Source organism: Lampetra planeri, chromosome 15 (assembly GCF_965212315.1).
Source record: "Lampetra planeri chromosome 15, kcLamPlan1.2.h2, whole genome shotgun sequence".
Classification (NCBI taxonomy): domain Eukaryota; kingdom Metazoa; phylum Chordata; class Hyperoartia; order Petromyzontiformes; family Petromyzontidae; genus Lampetra; species Lampetra planeri.
In genome coordinates this window covers 8,213,175-8,237,285 of record NC_136121.1, presented here as the reverse complement: position 1 = coordinate 8,237,285, position 24,111 = coordinate 8,213,175, and the positions used below count along the sequence as shown (strand labels likewise).

The window sequence follows — 24,111 nt, the reverse complement described above, 5'->3', positions numbered from 1 at the left end:
GGGGCCCTTTTTGTTGTTTAAACTGCGCACCCTTGCTAATGGAGAAAAACTGCCTGCTGCGACGGAGAGAACTGGCCATTGAGTTGTGATTTATGAGGACATTTCTCTTTGCAGGCTCATCAGTGTAATCGTGCTGCCCGGATGATGTAACGAGCAGCTTCAGTTTCAACATTGTTTTATGGATGTGATTGAAAACACGCCTCTCTTTTTTTTACAATTGGGCATGATGTCTGTTGGCTGCATTCGTCCGCCGTAGTTTTGCGTTGAGTTTACATTCGAGAGCGCGCCACCGTTCTCAGTAACTCAACTGTGCTTCTGTCGCATTACGGATGTCAATCACTGTCATCATTGTCATCACCGTCAGCCATGATCAATCCACTGCTGGATTAAGGCCTCACCCCCCCCCCCCCAAGCCGTTGCCATCACTCGTGATTTCGCGATGCAGCAGGCCATCGTTGCGAGGGCCGATTCCATCATCCGTCTGACTCGAGGTTGCGCATCGTTCAGCCGCGGCTATTTTAAGCGTCCATTTTTTTTGTATTTCGTGGCGCAATGGCATTAAGATAATCGGCAATATCAGCGTTCGTAATAAATACACGAAGGAAACTAATCACTGGTCGAATAAACCCACTTTGAGTGGCAATAGATGAGAAGGGGCACCATCGCGGAAGCTGTGCGGTGTCACCTCGTGGCGCTGGCTGGGAAGGGCTGCCGCGGCAGAGTCACCGGCGCGCGCCTCCTCCTTTGTGTGCCGGCTCAAGTAGCCCTTGACAGCCGCGCACACACGCGCACGCGACAGTGAATCGGGTAGTGTTTGCGTTGGTAATGAGCGACCTCTTGTCTGGAGTGGCTGTGCGCAAACCGACTCTCGCTCGCTCGCTCGCCGCCGCTAAGCCATAAATCACGCCTCATTACCGGCCTCAATGTGTGGGATTGGTGAGAACGGAGAGCGGGGAGAGGAAGAGGGCGAGAGAGAGAGAGAGACGGGCGGCAGACGAGGAGGAAAATACACGAGGGAGGGAGCGACCGTGGTGGGGAGGGTTGGAGGATGTGGTGAACAGAGAGAGAGAGTGCAGTAGAGAGAGGCACGAGAGAGAGAGAGGGGAGCGCAGTAGAGCAGGAGAGCAGAAGAGATCATTGAGATGAAGGGGAGCTCAAGAGGCAGAGAGACAGGGATGGGTCTTCAGATGAATTACCCTTTGTTAGCGGTGAAGCTGGGCTTTATGATGCTGGACCCAGCGTTGTGGCACTCCGGCCTGCCGCAAGATTTGTCTCCAGCGCAAGCAACGCCGTCGTTTCGAGACGTTAATCGCTCCTCGTGGAGCGTCCGCCTCGCACTTCAGAATCAGAATGATTATTTATACTGGAAGAATCCGATGAGCTGTTAAGCTCTTGTTACGCTTCCCACAGGCAAAGCGGCATGGTTTTTTTTGGGCTGTTTGTGAGTCCTACTATTGGTGTTTGTTAGACAATTCTGTATTGCATTTACATTTTGACTGAGTAGGGAATGTCCACATCATTAATTGCATTTCTAATCAATTCAAATCTAAGAATGATTCCTTTATATGTAATTGACATTTAGATTTTTGTGAGTTCGTTCACTGTAATGCTGCCTGGTTTTTTCAGTTAAAGAAGTTCTTGACAAATCGCTCAAACGTGCTCATTTTTTAAATATTGTACTATTATCATATCACTCAGAACGTGCCTAGTCTTGTCAATTATCATAAGCTAAGCAGGATTTTTAGACTGGTCAGTGCTCAGATGGGCAATCAACCATCCATAAATATGAGGTGTTGTAAGCTGCCACTGTGTCGATGCCAGTGCAGCAAAATGACTAGTTGTGTTGTACTTCTATGTTCCCCTTCTGCTGTGCTCCTTCACTAACCATCAGTGGACCAGCACGGCGAGATATGGTCAAATGACCCCCCATGACCCGCATTGTATGGGGAGGCCCTCATCCAGCAGGGAATTGACAACACGGTGTGATCACGTACTCGCACATCATGTGTCAGTCTTCGCCCAGTGATCTTAATAATTGTTCCTCTTGTTGCTGTAGATTGTCCTGGCACTCTTAGATCCCTAAGGCACGGCTGTTGAACCCTCAGAATCTCATTTTCCTGTCTCAGACAAACAGACGCACGGCAGAATAACCACCGGCCCTGCTTCAATCGCAAATGAACACTGCACACCTTCACATGTTGATGGATGCCTTGGCCACTTCCCAATAATGTGACCTTTCCGGCGTCCTCCCGCCGTTAATTAAGGCGCTCGTTTGGTCGATTAGCACATTCTGCGTGCAACGCGTGTCCTGCCGCGGCCGTGAGTGGGAACGACACTTGTTTTTCCCTTTGCGAGGCGAGTGTGCCGATAGGATGTCTGATTTGCGAGCGGTCACGCCAGTTTGAAGTTCAGAACTCGTGCGTCGTGTATCGTGCGGGTGTGCAGTGGTAGTGTAGCGGTTTACTGCACGACGAGCCCGGCCACCCAAATTCAATTACCGCTCACAGCCAGAAATATCTAAACTGGTCCTGGGCCCTCCACTAGGTCGACTCGGCCTTAAATGAGTACCTCGTGCAGTGCGCTAAAAGTATCGGCGCCGGGAAAGCAAAGGCAGCCGGGCGAGGTGATACTGACACCACCCCCTCATGTGCCATGTTGACCTTCATAGGTGCTCGCTAACAGCACTATCTCCAATGGTCTGTAGGCTCTGTCAGATTTTCGTCTTCAATAGTATGTGTGGTGTATGTCTGTATGTATGTGTTTGTGTACGTGCGTAGGTCAACTTGGCCTCAAACGAGTACTTGGTGCGGTGTGTAAACATCGCCATTAGGGAGACAAATGCAGCTGGGCGTGGTGCTGGCAACCCACCCCCTTGTGTGCCGTGCCGACCTTCATAGGTACTAGCCAACAGAACTTGCTCTTAGAGTCTGTTAAGGCTATACGGAATATGTTTGTCTTTTTGTATGAGCGTGTGTGCCCTTTCAATTATCTACATTCTGCTTGAGAGAATTCAGCCAATGATGAAAAGATAAAGCAACATATAGAGCCTTCGATCACGAAAACAAACTCGGTTGGCACCAAGGACATAATCTTTCATGAATACAGCGTATACTTTATAAGTGTTACCGTTGCTTTGCACCGCAATCGCCTTTGGCATCGGAGCGTTTGTGCACTCACTTTTGCAATCCGATCAGTTCGTAAAGATGGGCCGTGCGTGAAAAGAACATGTGCATTATGTAGGTGTGATTGTCAGTCTCTTTCTGCCGTTCCCTCTTTATGCAGCCTCTTGTGCCCCGCTTTGTTAGTGGCGTAACGGCCATTACCATAATGTGTAAATCACTTATCCCACCACAATAAAGGGTTATAAAGAGGGCTCCAGGTAAACGCGGGGTGCTGCCGATTGTACGTCCGCCGCTTGCCTTCCCGCTCCGTCTGCGACGCGCGTGGCCTGAGACACGGCTCGTCCCGTCTGTCCGCGGCTCTTGCACAACAACAAAACAAACAACAGCTGAAATTAATAGAGAGTAATTAATTATCCAATGTTTCAATAAAACGCCATTCACTTCATTGTGTCCAGCTTGCCTCCATCTGCTGAAGGACCCCGCTCCTCGGCCCTTTGTGCGGTGACGCGCCGGCAAGAGCGCTGCTGGACGGCGGGGTTGCGTGCGTGCGCGCGCGTGTGTGTGTTTGATGCGTGCGCGCGCCCGCCCCTCTCTCCGCTTTGTCTTCAGGGTTTTTATGAGCGCGCGGTCTGGCCTCCTCTGTGTATTTGTGAATTCTCTCCCTCGTTATTTTTCTCGCCCAAATTTTTTTTTTTTTTACACCTGCCAATTAAGAGCGGGCCAGAATTTGCAATCGCTGCGAATGCTGTCTGCGGGATTTCTTGGCCTGGGAAAAAAAAATCTTCCGAGTTATTGGCCGCTTTTATTTATTTGTTTATCACAAGCCCCAAGGAGGTGCCTGTCAAATATAGTGAAGGATGACTGCTGTCGTTTTCACGGTTCTTATGTTAACTTGATTTTATGTCATTTCGGGCAAGAGAGTGCATTTACATAATAAAGCCAAAATTCTCTCCAAACCCACAAAATCTTTTCCTTGACACCTGCCGTCATGCGTGCAGCGCCTCGGTGAATTAACTTACAGCTGCCGACGGCGGGATCGTTGCAGATTAAAAACTATGAACCGTCAGGGCCATCTGCTGAAAGCGAAAATTCACATTGAGAAAAAACATTTTTTTTACAAATATGTATTATCCATGACAGTGACTGGAGAAAGGTTTTCATATCAAGTCAGTATCTTGAGATACACTTGTGTGCAGACACTTTATAGATTGTGGTATGTCGTAGTTTGCAGAAAGCGTGTTTTGTTCGAATTCACAGTTAAAATGTAAAAAAAATAATTGCTGTAAAATTGCGCACGTTCACATTTCTCGCACGCCATTTTCTGCCCCATCACAAATTGAGCAGCAACGGGGGAGCGGTGGCACAGTGGTTCACGCACCGCACTGTGAACCTGTGACCTCGGCTTGATTGTCCGCCCACGGTCAATATTAGTGGTGAGTGACATGTGAAACGGTCCTGGGCCTACCTCATGACCTTCTCCATCCTGCGCTGACCAGTGTGGTGAAGTATGGTGAAACAACCAACAAGACCGGCGCAAGGCGTGGGGAGGCCATTCAACAGTGAATTGACAAAGGGCTGTAAAACATTGCGAATTGATAATGCAGCACATGAAGAAATATCTTATGTTGTATATATATGAACTTCTTTCACACCGTACGTAGCCAACCGTGCTAATCGGAGGTGCAGGGGGGAAGGATAACAAACTATACACAAAAAAGCACTTCTAAAGAATGACTTTTCTATCGAGATTTAAAAGTGCAAAGCTTCAGTGGGTTCCTAATATTGGAAGGAAGAGCGTTCTAGATGGCTGCAGAAGCGCATTTGGAAGTGCGCGATGCAGTGACCGTCTTTGTTCGATTATTAGAAAAATGCCGTTGCAAGGATGACCGGAGTTTGATTTTCATTTTTTTTTATTTTTTCAACATGTGACTGTCACGTGAATTCAGGTGCTGAGAGCACCGTTCATCTCTTACCTGAGAAAGGCCCTTGCTGGGGAGTCATTTCAGGCTGAGTCAACCTAAAAAATGCCCTGGCCGGCAGCAGAGTTCTTAATAGGGTTGCCACTTGTCCTGGTTTTCCCAGGACTATCCTGCAAGTTTTCCCGGGAACATTAAACATTCGACGTCTCAGTTTATGTCCGTCACGTTGACTTTTTTCTCCTCTTTTAGTATATCGTGAGCTATTCTTCCTGCGATACGTCCCAGTTACTTTTTGCACTTCCCAGTCTGGTACTTCACAGGTTGCAACCTCGTCCCCTTACACAAAGCTTGGGTCACCTGGCCGGCGAATTCACCATTGACGTCATGCCCGGCAGCAGCCACCAACGGTCGTGCAACTGACCGCGCCAGACAACCAACCGCGTACAGTAGCCGGGTCCAGTATCGGCCACTGCTGCCCGCTGTCGTGGCCGTCCCGGCTTAAGCCTAATTAGTAGGGTTTGCCGAAGGGAGAGAGGAGGACGGAGGATTAATGCGTCCACTTGGATTACCGAGCGCAGCGGGATGCCACTGCCTAATGGGGATGTTGCTTAGGAGGTCACCGGGCCACGGCGCAAGCATCCACACACAGCGCCGGTGCTCCGCTGTCTCTGCGTCCACATCGACGGTTTTGTTTTTGTTTCAAACTCCTCGGGGTCGAATGAATGTAATTAGTGTCAAGTGAAGAGTGTACGTGTCAGTTTTGGACGGCAGAAGACAGGATACAATGTAACCGCTTGTTTTCTTTTAAAGTTTGCGTATTCTAATGTGAATGAGGTACCACTTTGCAAGTATATTGGGCATGCAACAAGGATTGTATTTCACTGAAATGTTATTTTAGCAATTAATTGTGATTCACGTCTTGTACAACTAGATGGATTCCTGACCACTTTAATCGAAACCTCGTCACCTGGTAAAGCTGGTGGCCGAGGTCGGGTTCCTATGCACATTCTATAATTGCGCTCTGACGAAAGTTGCTTTTTTGTCTGGGTATTGTTCCATGAAGCATTGCGACCGACACACCTTTCACTTTGTTAGGCAATTTAACATAAACGTGCACGTGTCAAAGACAGCGCCTTGAAATGTGGTTGCATTGTGATGCTATATACTTCCAAAATGGATTGTAATTTTGTATCAGAGGATGGACTGGGAAGATGATGCCAGGGAACTGCTTGTAAAGTTGCAGCAGCGGGCGTCATTATCCACACTCACGGCACTCCTTTTATGTGCCCTCCGAGAATAGCGTTTGGGCGATGTCGACATTTAATTCCCAAAAGCTGGAGTCATCTAAATTCAGTGAGAAACCAACTTTTATAGTCTCGAGTGTTTTGTTAGTGCAGCAACTAGGTTTTAGCACGCATGGCTGTCAGAATTCAAACCCAGGATATTAGTAGTGCTTGTTCCGCCTTCTAAAATGGCATAACGCTCCATTAGTTACCCAGCAACTTCATTTGTAACCGGAATTTTGAACATATGGGATGGGATGTCCATCTTGAAGGAACAGCCGAAACGCATCGCTTCGGCAATTTGCTCCATTGTCTTGCCAAATGAGAAATCGGCAAGTTTTGACGCAAAAAAAATCTGCTCAACAGAGACGTTTGCCAGCACGCGGTTTTATGGGCCTCGTAGCACGCGCAATTTTACACCTTGTGTTTTGTGAGCGAGGGCCTGAATAAGAGTCCCCGGTGTTAGTTTGGCACGTGTGACAGCACAAACACACGGTGAATTAAAAGGAGGCCCCACGTTTTCATGACAGCGGCAAATTTAGCAGATTTCTGTGTTCACAAAGAGACGGCAGCCTCCCTGCGGGAGTTTGCAATTAGCAGGCGATGGGTCCAGACTGCATTGTTCCTCCGCGCATTGTCGGCCCACGCTTCAAAGTGGGATGCAAAAGGGCACGGCGGCTAATCCCTGCGCGCGTACGTCTTGGCTGCTGCTGCTGCTGCTGCCGTTATCATCTCCACACTAGAGCCCCTCGGTCTGTAGTCTCATGCATGCAGGGATGGAGCCTGCTTGCTGTGCTGCAGCAAGTCTGTGGTTTTTTCTCCCCCCCCTCCCCTTTCTCTTCCACTCTTTCGTTCTCCTTCAGGGTTAATCGCTGCCTTTCTTCCATTTAAGCCACAAAAGAATGAAAGGCAAGCCTCGCCATTTAGTAAAAGGGAAAGTTACAAAAACGTCTCCCTCCAGGCGCTCTCCTTGTCACTCCCTCTTTGCCTCGCCCTTTTCTGAACTCTGGCTCCCTCCCTAGCTCACAGTCCTCCTGTTCCTGCCCCTTCCCCCACGAGTGAGCCCGTGTCCCCTGCCCTATTCTGCTCTGTTCCTCACGGCCCTGCTCCCCCGTAGGATCACGGATGGATTGGGGAGGAGGACAGGGGCAGCCGATCGCTGGCCACGCTTTAACGGAGGTAGCTCACGGAGCGTGAGCAGACAGTGATTGCAAATTTAAAATGCTCAGCGTAACTTACTACCTGTTGTCAGTCTACTGCTGCATGATGAAGGCCTCCCCATGCCATGTGGGTCATTGGGGTTGATGGACCTGGATGTCCTTTTGTTGTTGAGGGACAGCTGTCCTGGAAAATCTGTACTTTTTCCTGGGACATCAAACGTAAAAAAAAATTGTAATTTGCATCGTAATACACAACTCAAGACAACCATTGTTACACGTAGCTCTCCCTTCTTATGGTAATGTGAGACATTCTTTTGCCCATGAAATGTCCACGTTTTTTTTTTTAACTCCGTTGGTGGTAACCCTCTTCACCTCACCGGTCAGTTTGGATTGATGAAGGGGGTTGGCGCGGGGGGGCGGGGTGCAGAACAGGGGGTTAGAACCGGTTCAGATCTCACTCACTGCCATGATGGCAGTCACGTGGCCTCGTCGGTGACGACGTCCCGCGTGCATCTCGCGCCCTGCCCCGTGCGATGATGCACGAGCTCGCTTATCGCGTCGGCCCACAGGTTGATGATTGTGGGGCGCGCTAATGTCAGTGGTATCGACTGCGCGCCGAGCGGCTTGTGCCTCACACGCTCTTGCCCTATGGCTGCTTGCAGATAGCGCTATCGGGCACCTTTTATTATGAAGTGTGGCAAGAACCCGATTGTTGGAAATAAAGTCGGACGTTTGCGGGACCGTGTCTTGTCGGGGGCAGCAAGGGTTTGTGGTCCGCTCAGGGAAGGGCACGCTGTCGATGATATGGTGGCGAGCGTGGGGTGGTTGTGAATATGGAAAGGAAAGGAGAGGATGGACCCTCCAAACGATAATGGCACTCTCCATGAATAAATGCGCAAAAAAATCTCATAAATAAATAAACAGGCCTTTTAAATGCAAGTTTATACGGCAACAAATCTGTTAAAGTTGTTCCGAGTGTTAGTCATTGTTGTTTGTATAAAACCAGTTTTTTCTTCATTCGGTTTTAGGTGCAGATTATCTTGCAATTGTTTTTCATGTACAGCAGACATCATTGTTGCTTCATTCTACTGATGCTTGTGATTTTCTTGACTTACCTTATTGTTAATTTTGTCGGTTAGCTGCACTATAAGTTAAACAAAAAACAACTTATATTTGACGTACCAACGCTGCTAACATTCTGCCATTTAAATGAAAAAATATTGCCCGTCAACCAGCGGCAACCCGTTTGTTTAGCCGATCCACTGCAGGATGAGGGTTTCCATACGCCGTGCGGGCCCTTGGGAGTTATTCTGATCGTAATTCGCCATGCTGATCGGTGTGGGTTGGTAAAAGCAGGCAGGCAGCATACACAGTGGAGCATAATGCAGTACAACAATGCATTTTGTTGCACTACCCTCTACTGATAACGTGGCCCAACCCCGCAGCCTATAACACCTGGTTCACACACAGCGGTCACCCATCCAAAGCGCTGTCCATTCTCGACCCTGCGTAGCTTCGGAGATATGACGGGATTAGGTGCATTCTGCGTGATTTGGCCATCGGCTTTGGGGGTCTCGGCTGCCTTTAAAACGACCGGTCCATTCCTTTTATTGATCGATTAATACATTAATTGATTAGCTTATTAAGCTATTGACGGGGGCTTGGCATTTACGGCTCGTGGTAGGGGGGGGGGGGCGTCGAGCCCGCAACTGCCAGGCCGTGAGGTGTGCCAGGCGATGGCCCAATTAAGCCTCTGCACATTATCCATCACGATCCATCATCGTTGACTGCACCTGCTCGCTTATTTACCAAAATGGCAGCTTCTCATCGCAGGGCAATGAGCCTTGGAGTGCAGTAATTACGTAAATGATGCTTGAAGAGATTCCAGCTGCCTGCTGCTAGCCTCGCCTCCCATCGCGCTTGCTAATGGCCCCGTCCTGCGGTCCGTCGCATTGGAAACGTAACCCCGGCTGCCAAACGGCTTCAGGAGTTGACCATCCAGTCCCTGTGGTGGTTATCTTTTTTTCTTTCCTGTAAATGCTTGGGATACTTTGCCACTGGCAAACGTGCCATTTGTCAGCCACAATTACATTTCAGTTGCCGGGATGATCCTCCTATCACCATCATCAATGTCAACACCGATGTTATGGTCTTTTTCTTAAACGTTGTCACAACCATCGTCGGATTCGTAAGCTAGATAATAGCCACTGCATCTATTTTATGGTCACAAATGTTGTAATTCGTCACATCTCCATCATGAGCATCATCATCCAGAATGTCCCCATCACCGCCTGTCACCGTTATCACCACCATCCTATGTCCTGGAGGCTGCTGTTGACTCCTAATCAACTCCTGGCTCCTTCTCCTTAGCCTCCTCCTTCTGCGGGATTTTCTTGCAAAGGTCACGGCAGCTGTCGTGGAAGTGGTGGAGGCTCACGTGGCCCAAATAGACTCGGGGATCGGCGTGGGCAGCCTGGGGCCCTGGCCTCCCTTAACCCTAGCTCGCAGCCACAAAAACAACTGTGGATGAAGAAGATTGCGGGCGTCGCGAAATTAGTTTCTGACGAGCGGAGCGCTGCCCTCGCGGTGACGGTATTGGTGACAGCTCCTCTTGGGGTTTCCTACGCCAACATTCCATCAATCGCAGGAAATGTCAAGAAGCAAAACATTATTTTTTTTTTACAAATAGGTGCCAGACCGGTTTGTGGACTCCGTCCGCTGTGGTCTTCTCTTCGGAGCAAAAATGAAGACGTCACCTCCGTCGTTCTCTTTGTGTTGGTGTTCTTGTTTTCCATCTCGCGTTGCACACCTATGTCCGTTTAGCCCCATCCACTGCTGGATGGGGCCTCGGCACGCCGTGCGAGTCGTGGGGATTATTATATTTATTATTATGTTAGGGTTATCATTATATTTATGAAATTAGATTATTATATTTGCCCGTACTTCACTACGCCGGTCAGTCAGGGTTGGTGTCCAGGAACGGTTCAGCATTCAATCGCTCAGAACCGATTTAAATATAGCGAGCAGCGGGTGCCAGCCACGGCCGGGAATTCAACTTGAGAGACTTGCGGGTTGGTGAATGTGGGGAGCATAGAACCTGGGAGCATGCAGTACAACGCAGCAATGGATATTAACGCACTGCGCACCAAGTGAGATAACAAGAACGATCATTAACACCTGCTATGCATGGCACTCTCTCCCATCTAACCACAGTTCAGACTCAAACCTGCTTGGCTTCCGAGATCTTACGAGGTTGGGTGCATTGCAGGTGATTTGTTCAACGGCTCTCACATTAACCCCTGTGTATATCCTCTATTTAACATAACGGTGGCAGCAGTAGAGTGCCTAATTAAACAACCTCCCTTAACAGGCTCTTGATTGAAGCCCACCCGATGCACAATGCGGTGGGAGGGAAGCTCGCTTGCCCGGCGTCGGTAATTATCGCTCCTATAAAGATATAACAGCGCGACGCTGCTAATGATGAGGTGGACAAGTTCAGGCTTGCAAGCGCGCTCTATCCCGGTCGGCCACATGGGAGGACCGTGCTTCCGCACGGAAGGTTTCTGTACAGCTGCAGCAGGCGGGCGAGGTGCGGGGGCTCTTTTAAAGGATGCCCACCTGCGCACGTAAACAATAATAACGGGACCATGGCACACGTATGGCCCTTTAGTCGATTCGACTGCCGGATGAGGGCCTCCCCATGCCGTGCGGGTCGTCGGGGTTTTTTTTACACACTTTAGCTCGTTGATCTGTGCAGGTTGGCGATAATGGGCAGTGTAGATGTGGGACGATGGAAGTACAGTACAACCGATGGCTTTTGTTGTACTGCTGCCCACAACGTAGGGCAACAGTGCAAAGCGCTTAACCCGGCTGATCGAGTAGCAGGCTCTTAACCAGTGTCGATCATCATCATCATTGTTCTAAGGATGGTAAAATACGTATCACCTTGTGACCCCAAAAGAGTCATTGGGAATTCACCAGTGGTTGTCCAGCGATGGATATACTTGCACCTGCCTTAAGAATGCAGATTTTTCTGTACAGAATAATTCATGGAGACAAGTGTCGATCGGAGCTTTGTATAATTGTGGATGCACTTTGACCTTTTTTTTTCATGGGCGATAACGTGGAGTTTGTAAACTAATCTGTTAAGCTGTTGCAGAAAGAAAAAATTAGCTTATTCCAGTGCCCTCTGCCACAGAGATTTTGATTTGTTCATGAACCCCCTACGATTGAGCACTCTTTTGTTGCTATGTGGCCCCTCCCCCACCCATGCAGGCCTGCTGTCTGTTCGACCTTGACATGGATTATAATGATTGAAATAATGACGTGTCAAAATTATATTCCCTTTGTTTCTTTGTTTTTCCTCCCTATGTGCTTTAACACCAACGATTCTGTGCAGATTTTAATTCCTGGGATTGACCCACGGTTCCAGAAAAAAAGGCCCAGCTTGCCTTGCAAATGAGATCATAATAGTCAGCCTTGATCCATCCACTGGTGGATGAAGGCCCTCCCCAAGCCGTTGCTATCTCTTGCGGTCCCGCGATGCGAAAATCAATTTATCTCCTGCACGTGAGCTGATTTCATCGCTCCATCTCGAGTGTGTTCTCTCCTTTGGCTCCCACTCCTTGGTTAGTCTCGATCTACCCGCCATTGTCTGTCCTCGTGACGTTTCCTCAAACCTAATTACTTTTCTTACCAGTTTATGTGATGTCTGTAATTTGCGTATGTTCTCTGAACCACGTGTACCTCTTCCTGTCCTTCAATGTTATTAAAATGATGCACGTTTCCACATTTATTCGCGAACTTTTAGCTTAATTTTATTCGTCATTGTCGGAGCGTAATAATCCCTATATCATAGCAGATAATATACACTCACTCAATGAATGAGTCGACAAAATAATATTTCCGCGTCCGATGATGTTTCTTTAGTGGACATAAAAACTCGGTCTGCCCTTTGTAAATTTTGCTCTTTCCATACGACAGCGGATGAAGGCTAAACACGTCGTTTTTCGTTCGGCACGTCGGTCCGTCGATTTTCTGTATCAAGTTTAGTCTACCAAAAGCACTCAATCCCACCCTCATCCGCTTCTTCACTTGGGCCGGAGATCAAAACGATGCGTACGAGAGATGCATCGCCCCGTTTGAGGGCAGCGGAACGACAGTCCGCCAAAGGGCCTGGCATATGCGCGACCAGATCGTTGCGGGGACGTAAAGAATGTGCCATATTTGATGGCAGCCACGATTGTGCCGTAGGTCTTCTCGATGGGCTGCCCGTGAGTGAGCGAGCGAGCAAGCACAAACAGCAATGGATGACATTTTAACGCGCTCGGGGAAGGGGGACGGCGTTTTTTTTCTCCCTTTTTCATAGAAATGTTTATGATCCGACACAAATCTCGCACAACTTGAGTTGCGGGGTGGCGGTTGGGGCGGGAGGTGGGGGGGCAAGGGGAGGCAGCGCCCGTGTGTTAGCTTGTGTAGCTCAGCCTGGCGGTGTTTTTTTTGGAAGGTGGAAATGGTGGGGGGGGGGAGGTGGCTCTCATCGGCGTCACGCTTGCATCATCCTAGCGCCCCCACCAACCGCAAAAATCCCGTCGCCCGCCACCTTATTAAGGGCGGTGTGGTTGTGATGTGCGGCACAAGGGGGGCCCGAGTCGCGCATTTGATTGATGAACGGATTATTACAGATGCCCGATAGACGGAGAGGGGTGGGCAGAGTTGAGTCGGGAGATTAATGAACGGGTTGGGGAGCCACAATCAATCAAAAAACGATGGCAAGAGAGAGAGCGAGAGAGCGAGAGAGCGAGGGAGAGAGGGTGCAAGAGAGGAAGAGAAGACAGATTTTTTTTTTGCAGCTGAAATAGTATTTTTTTTGTGTGCGTGTGCTGTTGGAGTTAAATGCTACTGCAAGAGGAATATTGGGCAATGTTGTTAAAGAGTAATTAATAATAATTTACAGTCCTTTTTCAATCCGCTGCTGGACAAAGGTCTTGCCAACACCATATCAGCCATGGGGGTTATTAAACCATGCTTCACCGTAACAGCCAATACGGGCTAGTAGAGAGATTGACCAGGACCAGTTTAGATATCGTTCGGCACTTTCGTTAGCCGTGGCCCGGAATCAAACTCATGTCGCCAGTTTCACGGTGTAGTGCGCTAACCACTGCGCCACCGCTCCTCCCCTGTGGAGTGGTCTATGACTGCTAAATTCATCTCTTTAAGCCGGCTCGCAGGAGGTATCTAAATCGTAATTTACTCTCGCTCCTCGACAGGTTTACCGCGGTCCCAGAAAATGTTAGGGTCTGAGTCAGGTCCTCTGTGTGCCGTGATTTTTTTTTTGTAACCCCTCTAAATCATAGGCCCAAATAAAAGCCACAGCCGAGGCTTAGCAGGCAAGGTGTGTGTGCATCCTATTCAGATGTGTATTTCTATCACACAAACAACACTGTTCGCATTTTCTAAGCGACTTAAGTGTAATTCCCGGCCACAGTTAGCATCAGCTGCATGTAATATTTTAATCGCTCGAGAGGGAATGATTTCTGAACCGTTCCTGGACCCGCTTGCTTCACCAGCCCTAACTGACCAGCATGGTGAAGTATGGTCATGCTCCCATGACTGACAGGGCATGGGGAGGCCTTCAGCCAGCAGTGGATTTACAAAGGCCTGCACATTATTTTAATTATTATTCCAAGTAAACTAAATCCGTAAATTACCATCATTTATGAACTTCTTTCGCACTGTATGTAGCCAACCGTGCTAATCGGAGGTGCGGGGGAAGGACAACAAACTAAACGCAAAAAGCAGTTCTGGATAAATTCGTTTTCAAAGCAGTGTTTGTTCAAGTCATGTATTGTCGAAGCAGCTGGAGTAACTAAGATAAACAACTCAGAACATCTTCAGGGTTGCAAAGTGTACCTCGCAAGAGATGTATTTGTCTCGGGTGAGCATGTTCCGATGTGAATTTAAGGCTTTTGTCGAACACGTGTGAAAATAGTTTATAATCTCAAGTACTGTACACATGGACACACGTGCGCTCCACTGAGAGAGGGCGATGCGCCGCATGAGTCAAATGCTGCACTGTGGCGCCAGGGATGGCTTGGCGCAGTGTGCGCACAGACCCACGTGTCACCACATTCGATTACAGCTTCTGATGTGATGCTCGTGGCGAGGGCACCTCCTCTGGGTTGACTTGGCCTCATACCCAGCGAAGGCCCTTCCCCAGGCAGCCCATCACTTCTAATCGCACCGAGGCCCTTAATCATTCAGTTTCTTTTATTCACGCTTAACTTTTCCTGAACAAGATGTATGGCCGGCACTGAACTAGTGGATTAGTGCTTATCCCATGGACAATAATCGCGCAAGTGCGTGCTCTCGATTGCTTCTCCGGCCGCGCTCCAGGGATGTTTATCACGTGCGCTGGGTTGATTTTTTTCTCGCCCACCATCACTCCAACGGTTTGTACGCCGAGCGAGCTCGCCTGCCTCTCACCCGCCACTGCTGCAGGTAGTCAGCTGCAGCCCCGCAGCATGGGAAGGCCTTCATCCAGCAGTGGCCACTCATGAGTGGGACGTGACTCTCGCGGTTTACATCGCGCCCGACTAACTCGCCGAAATCCTGCAGGAACACAGGCTTCCTGCACGCACTCTCGTCCGGCAGTACTGCGGTTTCGCACCTTCGATGCACTAATATGACCTTTTTAATGTTGATTGTTCTAAATAATTTACAACCCTAAATTGTCTCTCCCATTGTCAGCCCACTGCTTGATGAAGGCCTTCCCCACGCCATGTCGGTTGTGTGGGATTGTTCGGTCAAACTTCACCATGCTGGTCCGTGCGGGTTGGCGAAGGAAGGCGGCCCCATGGCTAGTTCAGATATCGCTTGTCGCCCAGGTTAGCCGTGGCTGGGAATTGAACCCAGGTCGTTTTGTTTTATTGGGTCAGTGCCCTACCCTGCTGCGCCACCATTCCTTTCCAAAGGACAAACTCCGTATTGTAAAACCTCCAGCCGAAGCTTCTCTCTCAGCACCTCCAAGTGACGATGACCTAAATAACATGGACGTATCAGATCCCATGTGTGTATTAATGGTCTATTGATGTGATGTCTGGCAGATCTAATGCATATTTTTTCTGAACTTATATAAAGTAATTTTGATTTACCTCCTAATGCTAACAACTGACACGGTATGACCGCACACAATCCGTGTCACTTTACACATATATCCTGCATCTGGTAGAATTAATCGCAATCCATTGTGTATTCTGCCTGAAGTTGCCACCTGTCCTGGTTTTACCAGGATTGGTCCCCACTTTTGAGGTAGCTGTCTGAGGAAATATGTAAATCTTCCTGGGCCATTGTCAGTTGCGTAATAATACTCCACTCAAAACATTGTTCGTGTGTGTTGTTCTCTTCCACACGTTCGGTTCCGTGTACCTCCCGAGTGGAACACTAAATTCTGACGCTGGCAGTTGTTTATTTAACGTTCGCAGGAATTACTCTCCCTAGGCTGGCTTGCTAAACATCCACCAAAATAATTAGTTTAACCGGATCGTGATTTCTAATTAAGGAAGTCAATTGCACGGGATATTGTTTCCGAATGAGACACATTGCCTTGCTTGTTTGTGTACGAGCAGGAGGTAGTTGATCTTGTTTTGATTTATTTTGGAGAAGAAAAAAAACCACAACCCTAAAACCAACTCTGCTGTTAGCTCCTACTACTAAATCGTGGGCCGTAAAACCTGGCTTCAACGCATTAAAAAATACACTCCCGTTATAGCCCGCTCGTATTTAAATCATACAATGGAATTACAATAAAAGTCCGACGTAAACAGGATTGCTTCAAAAGAGAAAGCACTGGGCTTTTGAGGAAGTAATGAACACACAAAGGCGCCCCGATCGTTGCAGTGGCAAGCTGGATCTTAATGTATGAAGTAATTGATTGTATCTCCGCTGTAAGCGATGAGGCAGAGCCGGTGTCCGGCACCGTAATGAATTTCTGCGATAGTAAACTTGGCCGCATTGGCCGTCCATTTGGCGTGCGCCGCGGGCTTCGTTATCAGCCGATCGATACCCGACCGAGGTTGGGATTGACTGCCGTTAAAGTATCAATATCCCAGTTAATAGAAATGAAATAAATTTTTTAGGGCCGGAGCAAAGGTCGACACCTGAAAAATTGAGTTTGTCTGTGGAAGAGAAATCTCGCGCCTCGCTGCGAAAATTGAGGTCAAGAGGGCGGCCGTTTTGCGCGCGGCGCGACGCGTCCGATGAATTATAGAGTTCATTACGGGCCGGGCCTCCGAGCGGTAACATTAAATAGCTTAATGTGTCATTTGTAGCTCCTTCATCACGTGAGGCCACATAATGGCGTTAACGCAGCTCCAGAGCCATCGGAGCGGTGCCCCGCGCTTTTATTACCCAGCCCTAATGGCCCCACGTGATAGATTGATTCATTTTTAATTTAAAAAGGAACAAAGCGCTAATTCATTATTGTGTTTTTGGTTGCTGGAATTGAATTTTTTCAGCCACCCCCCCGCCTCCCCCCCCCCCCACCTCTTCCTCCCCCCCACCTCTTCCTCCCTTCCCCATCTCGGCGTTGCCCTTGATTGCTTGAGCAGACGAGCGACAATGCAAACCCGGCGGGGGAGAAGAAATCTCCGCCACACCGCGCGTCCCCGTCGCACGCAGAGCAAAAGCCCTGAGCGCGTGTTTGGCCGAATCATTTCTGGCGTTTCAAAGGGCACGCCCTTTTATGTTTCTCCTCCCGATGCTTCATTTCAGCCGGGGTTTTCCGGGTCAGCGATCCCAAATAAAATTCCTCGACCGGCACACCACATCCAGTATGCATACGTTTCTCTACGGCCACGGCTACTCGTCATGTGCCACTTCCCGGTCTACCAACAACCTGGGAAGTATTCAATGAGAAATTAATTCAACGCTTGAACGTTGTGGGATTAGTGCGACTTCCTGATGAGATTCCTAAATTTAGGTTGTGTTTTGGCCCTGGTTTTGTGTGTGTGTGTAGAAGGGCGCGTGCGAGTACACTGCACGTGTTCGCAGAACCTATAAAACGTACCTACAGTCACTAACCTGCTTTCTGCTTTTCGACCCAACTCTGGTTTCCCATCTCTCTTGACCAATAAACACTCGTGTCTATTGGCATTGTATGCAAATACAGTCCAAAAAAATTGGTTTAATCAGCTCCGTGGGCGGTAGTGTAGCGGCAATCGCGCTGCGCTATGATCCTGGCATCTCGAGTTCGGTTCCAGCTCGCAGCAAACACCAGTGACGATTATCTGACCCGTTCCTGGTCCTCCCCGAGATCGACTCGGCCTCAAATGAGTACCTGCTGCGGTGTGTAAACATCCCCACTGGGAAGACAAAGACAGCCCAGGGCGTGATGCTATAGCCACCCACCCCCCTCGCTGTACCGTGTCGACCTTCATAGGCGCTCGCTAACAGCACTTTCCGCAACAGTCTGTTGAGGCTATACGAGGAGGGATCTTTGTCTTGGTTGCGGGTGGGCGGTAGTACAACGACGCACGCGCACGCACGCACGCACGCGCGCGAGCAACGGAGAGCGCGAGCGGGCAAGAGCGATGTCCCCGCGGCAGAGGTGCCGTGGTGCTCCTCCTTCTCCACCGCGTGCTCCCCGCGGATCGGCCACAGCGCTCCTCCTCCTAATCCCCATTTAATTGGAGCTCCGGGGAGCAGCGACGCTAAAGGCCACGCCCCCCCCGGGGAGCCGTCACGGGCAGAAATCAAACGGCCAAATCGGTGGGGGTGCTGAATTTGTTTTAAAATTTCATTTTTGTTGTCGTGGTCGTTGCGTTTCGTCGTTGTTTGACCGCGAGCCGCGCTGTGTTGGCCCGATCCTAGGAAAACAAAAAGCTATCGACCGACAGAATTTATTTGAAAACGTTCCGCAACGTTTCAAAGCCTGAAAGTTTGATGGAGATGATAACATGTCATATATCCTTTATGGGGTTTTTTAATTTAGTGTCATGGATCTATTTAATGTTGCTTGTGTATTATCTGGAGAGAATACGAAGTGGGAGAGAACCCCCAAGGTACAGGGAAAGAAATGCGACGGTAACACATGCAAACATTAATAGTTACGAATACAGTACACTTCAAACAACTTCGCTATAATATTCACATCTACAGTAAAGTTAATCAACATTTGAAATGATGGCTTCACAGTAATTACATCAAAGGCTAAATAACCACAGGACAGCTTTAAAGTTACCGGGCACATTAAACACATAGATAAGCAAGATGCTGCGTAGGAACGGGGGACGGAGTTTGTGCGAAAGAGTGAATAGAGGGTGGGTGGGTGAGGAGGTACGTTGAAGAGAGGGCTACGGTTCAGCGAGAGTGCCATGTTTAGCACAGTTGGCGACGTACGGTGTGAAAGAAGTTATACATACAGAAGTAATTGTTTTGTCTGAAAGCTGCCATTCAAAATACTTAAAAACCTTAACTGAAAAATTCGAGATGAATCCTCCGGTCTGGTGACACGGATGAGTTTGGTTGATGTTGCCAGCACGCTTTGTGGGGGCAGTTCGGGGTGGTGGTGGGGGCGGAGAGTAGGACGGGAGGGAGTCCTCCTCACAGACACTCCTCTTCAATTAAAGGAGCATTGAGTTACTCTGACAGCAGTCAGGGTGGCCGAAGCCTGTGTGATGTTTGGTTTTATTCACATTTGTGTGCACTGGGAAAACGCGACCCCGCTCAGAAAGCCACTAACTTTGCCAATCTACCACACAACCGCCATTCACCTCCATGGCAATCTGCTGCCACCGCCATTCACTTCCATGGCAATCTGCTGCCACCGCCATTCACTTCCATGGCAATCTGCTGCCACCGCCATTCACTTCCGTGGCAATCTGCTGCCACCGCCATTCACTTCCATGGCAATCTGCTGCTACCGCCATTCACTTCCATGGCAATCTGCTGCCACCGCCATTCACTTCCGTGGCAATCTGCTGCCACCGCCATTCACTTCCATGGCAATCTGCTGCCACCGCCATTCACTTCCATGGCAATCTGCTGCCACCGCCATTCACTTCCGTGGCAATCTTCTGCAACCGCCATTCACTACGGCCGCAATTCGATCTACTGCAACGACATGTTAATTGTGAACCTATTATGGTGAAAATGATTCACTCTCTATACTTAGCATTTCATGCTTTCACAGAAATGTATTAAAACGGTCGCCATTCTCCCTTGCATGTTAACGTGCTGTGGATATCGCTGTTCACATTAACTCCGAGTCTATATAATTCACACTTCTTTCTCAATCCACTGCTGGATCAAGGTCTCCCCCACGCCGTGGCTGCCACCAGGGTCCCTTGATCATACTCGATCACGCTGGTGGGATCGCGGGGCCCCGAGGTTGGGGAAGGTTGGGGGAGGTTGGGGAAGGTTGGGGGAGGTTGGGGAAGGTTGGGGAAGGTTGGGGAAGGGCCGGTTTCGATTTAATTCGCTACTGACGTTAGCCGTGGCCCGGTATCGAACTCTGATCTCTGGGTTCAAAGCGCAGTGCGCTCACCACTGCGCCACCGCTCCACCCCTGAGTCACTCTCGTATAAATATTTTCCAAGTAACCGTCTTTCCCTTTCACAGAAACACATGAAAGCAATTGCCATTCTCGCTGTTGTCGAGCTCTGTCAAAGCGACCTGCTTAGTATTTTATTGTATCTTTCTGTTGCAATAACCTCAACCCCAGGGTTAAGGGCTCGGGTCATTGCAGTATACAACATGCAAAGGATTGCTATCGAGGTCACTTCATTGAAATAGGACGTATGGCGATGGCTTAAATAGAGCTCTATGAATGTGAATGCCTGTCGCGTTCATGGATCTTTGTGAAAGTGAGCGGCCGTCGCTGAAGACGCAAAGTTCGCAGTTTTGTGGATTTGATTTTATTCTTTACGGTGACCACTTAAAGCCTTTCAGCGACCCGGGGTGCTGGTGCTTAAACGTAGCGATTACGCGCGCGGAATTATAACGCAGATCCGTATCCATTTGGCGTCAATGACAAAAGTGATTTTGGATCTAATTAATTTTTCCTAAAACAACTGCGGCCAGTGATGGAATGGCAGCCAAAGGAGGGGATGTACCCCAGAGGCTGTCTGCCAGGGAGATTTAGCGATGAGATCGTTTTCACGTGCGGGAGTAGGATAGATCGTGGGATCGTGGGGCCCCGAGGGCTGGCGATGGCACGGGGAGGCTTTCATCCAGCAGTGGATGGATCATGGCAGTCACTGATGATTGTGATGAAAGTGAAAAATTGCTGACGGCAAAGAGAATTTTCTAAATGTGGATTCGTAGCCTTGAAAATGGTAGGTTTAAAGAAAATAACCCATAACACAGAGTCAAGAAACGAATTGTTGAAAATGTAGGATTTTGTTCAAATGTTTAACAATTTAAAGAAATAGTCATCCTGAACAAAAACACTCCGAAGGTGGTATGTAAGCAGGCAATAGCAGTATGTGTGTCCACATACCCAGCATTATAAATATGCCCAGTACTATAGGGCTATATTTACTGTGGGTATAACGATTATATAAATTCATCAATTTTTATCCATTATTAATGTTTGGTACAATCACAAATCACATGTGAAAGAATACATTATTTTTGATGTATGCATATTATATACAAATCTTTCAAATTACTTTGAGACTCATGAGGTGGACAAACACATACATACAGGACCAAAACAACCTCACGAACAATTCAATCAAGGTGACACAAATCAGACGAAGGAAATGTAAATTCTTGAATCAAATCGCTAGTCCTGAATCGTGAATCGTTCACACCCCCTAATATTTACCAAACCATATTTTAAAATGTCGATGCATTGTGAGCAGATAAAAAATACCTAGTTGAGTTTTTAACATTTTTTTTTTATTATTCAGACTCTCCCTCCGGCCAGTAGTCGAAGCGTACTTGTCGCTTTCTTCCCAAGCCGGTCCTGCGTGCGCACACACAGACAAAGACAAAGACCCCCCTTTTAGCCTTAACAGACTTTTGGGGCAAGTGCTTTTAGCGAGCACCTATGAAGGTCGGCATGGCACATGAGTTGGCGAGCACCATGCTCGACTGCATTTGTTTCCCAAGTGGCAATGTTTACAGGTTGCACCAGGTACTCATTTGAGGCTGAGTCGACATTGAGGATGCCCAGGACCGGTTCAGACAATCAGCACTGGTTGGCAATGAGCGGGAATCGAATTCGGGTCGCGGGGTTCGTAGCGCAGTGCACTAATCGTTGCGCCACCGCTCCCCACGCATATGCACACACGCACATACGGGGATATTTTATTGGATTAAGACGGACACGCACAATGGCCGCTAAACGGCACAGCCTGCCAGCTGCTTCTTAAGAAGATGAAGCGAAGGGCTCGGCAGAAAGAGGGAATTAAAGACGATCGCCAGTCTCATTCAGGACTTAAGACCCAGCGGCAGAGATGCAAAAGTAACCAGGGATACCCGGCAGATCACCCAACTATGTTTAATGGCCCAAAGGGGAAGGGATGTGCAGAAAGAATGGCCCCCAAATAGGATCAGCGGTTCAAAAGTTTTGCACAAAACACTTGCGTTTATATATTCACTGTGATGCACGTATCCGCACACATCATTACTTAGCCCAGCGCTGGGTCGCAGCAAAATTAAAAGTTGAAATGAAAAGGATCGGACATACTTTAAAGACGGCGAGGTTAGAGGATTTTTAACACTTTTCCACGTGATTTGTAGCCTTTCTGAAATATTGAACGCGTTTGCTTCGCCGATTTAAAATATTCAAACACGTCTCGTGGTTTTAAAAATGTACGAGAAAATTATCCTGAATTTTTTATGTACAATATGTCCGTATTTAATGAAAAGTAGCTGTAAGAAGTTTAAAACATTTATGATTGTGCTCTTACTGTTGGTGTCCAATGAGTCTCTTGTGTGTGTCTGCCCTATTCTAGAAAAAGTCGCTTCTGTATTGACACACACAGGGCTCGCTTGGGTTTTTCAGATATTCATATTTGCTCCAGCTTCTGCTGGGTTCTGTACTCTTTGTTTGTTATTGTATCCTCGTTCGACACGTGACGATTCACCATTCCCAGAGATTCCATTGCTATGATTGTGTCTGTGATTCTATTGAAGCATCATTAATAATGTGTCTGTTACTGTTTATTTACATTATTTCTTTCGTCTGATTCATACAGTTTAATTGTCTCCACTAGCCTCAATATAGCATTTCGCAAATCGTTCATGCGACGTTACATGCCTCGTTCTCATGCAATCTGCATTCCCTGTGTTTGTGCATTTTTTTTGTCATTGCTCAGTTCGTGGCACGTCGATGCAGGGTTGCGGCGAGTCTTAACGGTGCGCACCTTTGTCGTTCCTGCAGGTGCTGGCCTACACGGAGAGCCTTCACGGAAAGTGGCTCTTCAGCGAGGTGGAGGCCATCTTCTCGCGACGCTACCTCCTGCAGAACACGGCGCTCGAGATCTTCCTCAGCACTCGCAGTGCGTGGCCACGTCGCACCACGCAGAAGTCACCCGCTCGCACTCGCCCAACCTCACCGTCCGGCCGCCCCCCCCACCCAACGCTCCCTCTCTCTTCCCGTCCAGCCCCTTTACTGAAGGCCACGGGGTCCACCAACTTCTAGCGGCAGTCCTCTGCTTCCTGTTCTCTCAGCCCCTTTGCAGAGGCCCGCTAGGGCTTGATGCGTTTTACAGATTGCATCACGTCGTCTGTGCGCCTGGTCACGTGACTTTGCAGGCACAGTTAGAGATGGATGGGTGTGTGGAGAAATAGGTGGACTTGATAATAATTATGCCGTTCACCTAGGAAAGCCTCAAAAACGTTACATCTCTTTGCTGCCCCACCATACATCACCATAGTTCTCGTTTCCCATTCATGTGGTGGAGTGTGTCATTGGGGAAAGTTGCTGTTTGTTTTTTGTTGTTCATGTGGCTGTGGTTGTTGTTGTGGTCGATGTAGTTGATGTTAATATCGTAATTGTTGTTTTATTTTACGATGCTTTGTTGTTTTTTCTGTAGTTGTTGTTGGTTGTCGATGTTGTTGCCACTGTGTTTTTGTCATCATCATCATCATAGCTGCTAACGCTGCGATTGTTGAAGTTGTTATTGTTGATGTGATTGATGTTGACGTTTCTGTGGTTGACGATGTATTTGGTGTGATTGTTGTTGATGATAACGATGTGTTTGTTGTTGTGCAGCATCGGTCATGTTCAACCTCCCAGACGCGACGATCGTCAAGAGCGTCGTTCACCTGCTGCCACGCGTCGGCATCGGCACCCTCTACGGCCTACCACAGGCTCGGTACGGCCGCCCCCGCGGGGATAGCGGACACAGTGTTCTGATGCCAAGCTTAAACCATCACGTGAACTCCGTTCATCCTCACAGCAGCTTTTGGCTAGCCATCGAACAAAGACGGTCACTGCATTACGCACTTTCAGATGTGCTTCTCTGGACGTCTGGAACGCTCCTCCTTCCGATATTAGGAAGCCACTGGAGCTATGCACTTTTGAATTTATATTGAAAACGCATTTCTTTAAAACTGCTTTTTGTTTAGTTTGTTGTCATTCCCCCCCCCCTACCTCCGATTAGCACGGTTGGCT

At 48.5% G+C, this 24,111-nt stretch overlaps 1 protein-coding gene across 1 annotated transcript in view; it reads left to right on the top strand.

The window, feature by feature from the left end:
- The window catches only part of LOC144722679 (lipopolysaccharide-responsive and beige-like anchor protein), a 281,782-nt gene that overhangs the window by 218,911 nt on the left and 38,760 nt on the right, over positions 1–24,111 (top strand). The window contains exons 40-41 of the mRNA XM_078600981.1: positions 22,876–22,993; positions 23,710–23,812. Coding sequence (XP_078457107.1) covers positions 22,876–22,993; positions 23,710–23,812 — 221 coding nt within the window. The remainder of the gene's footprint in view (positions 1–22,875; positions 22,994–23,709; positions 23,813–24,111) is intronic.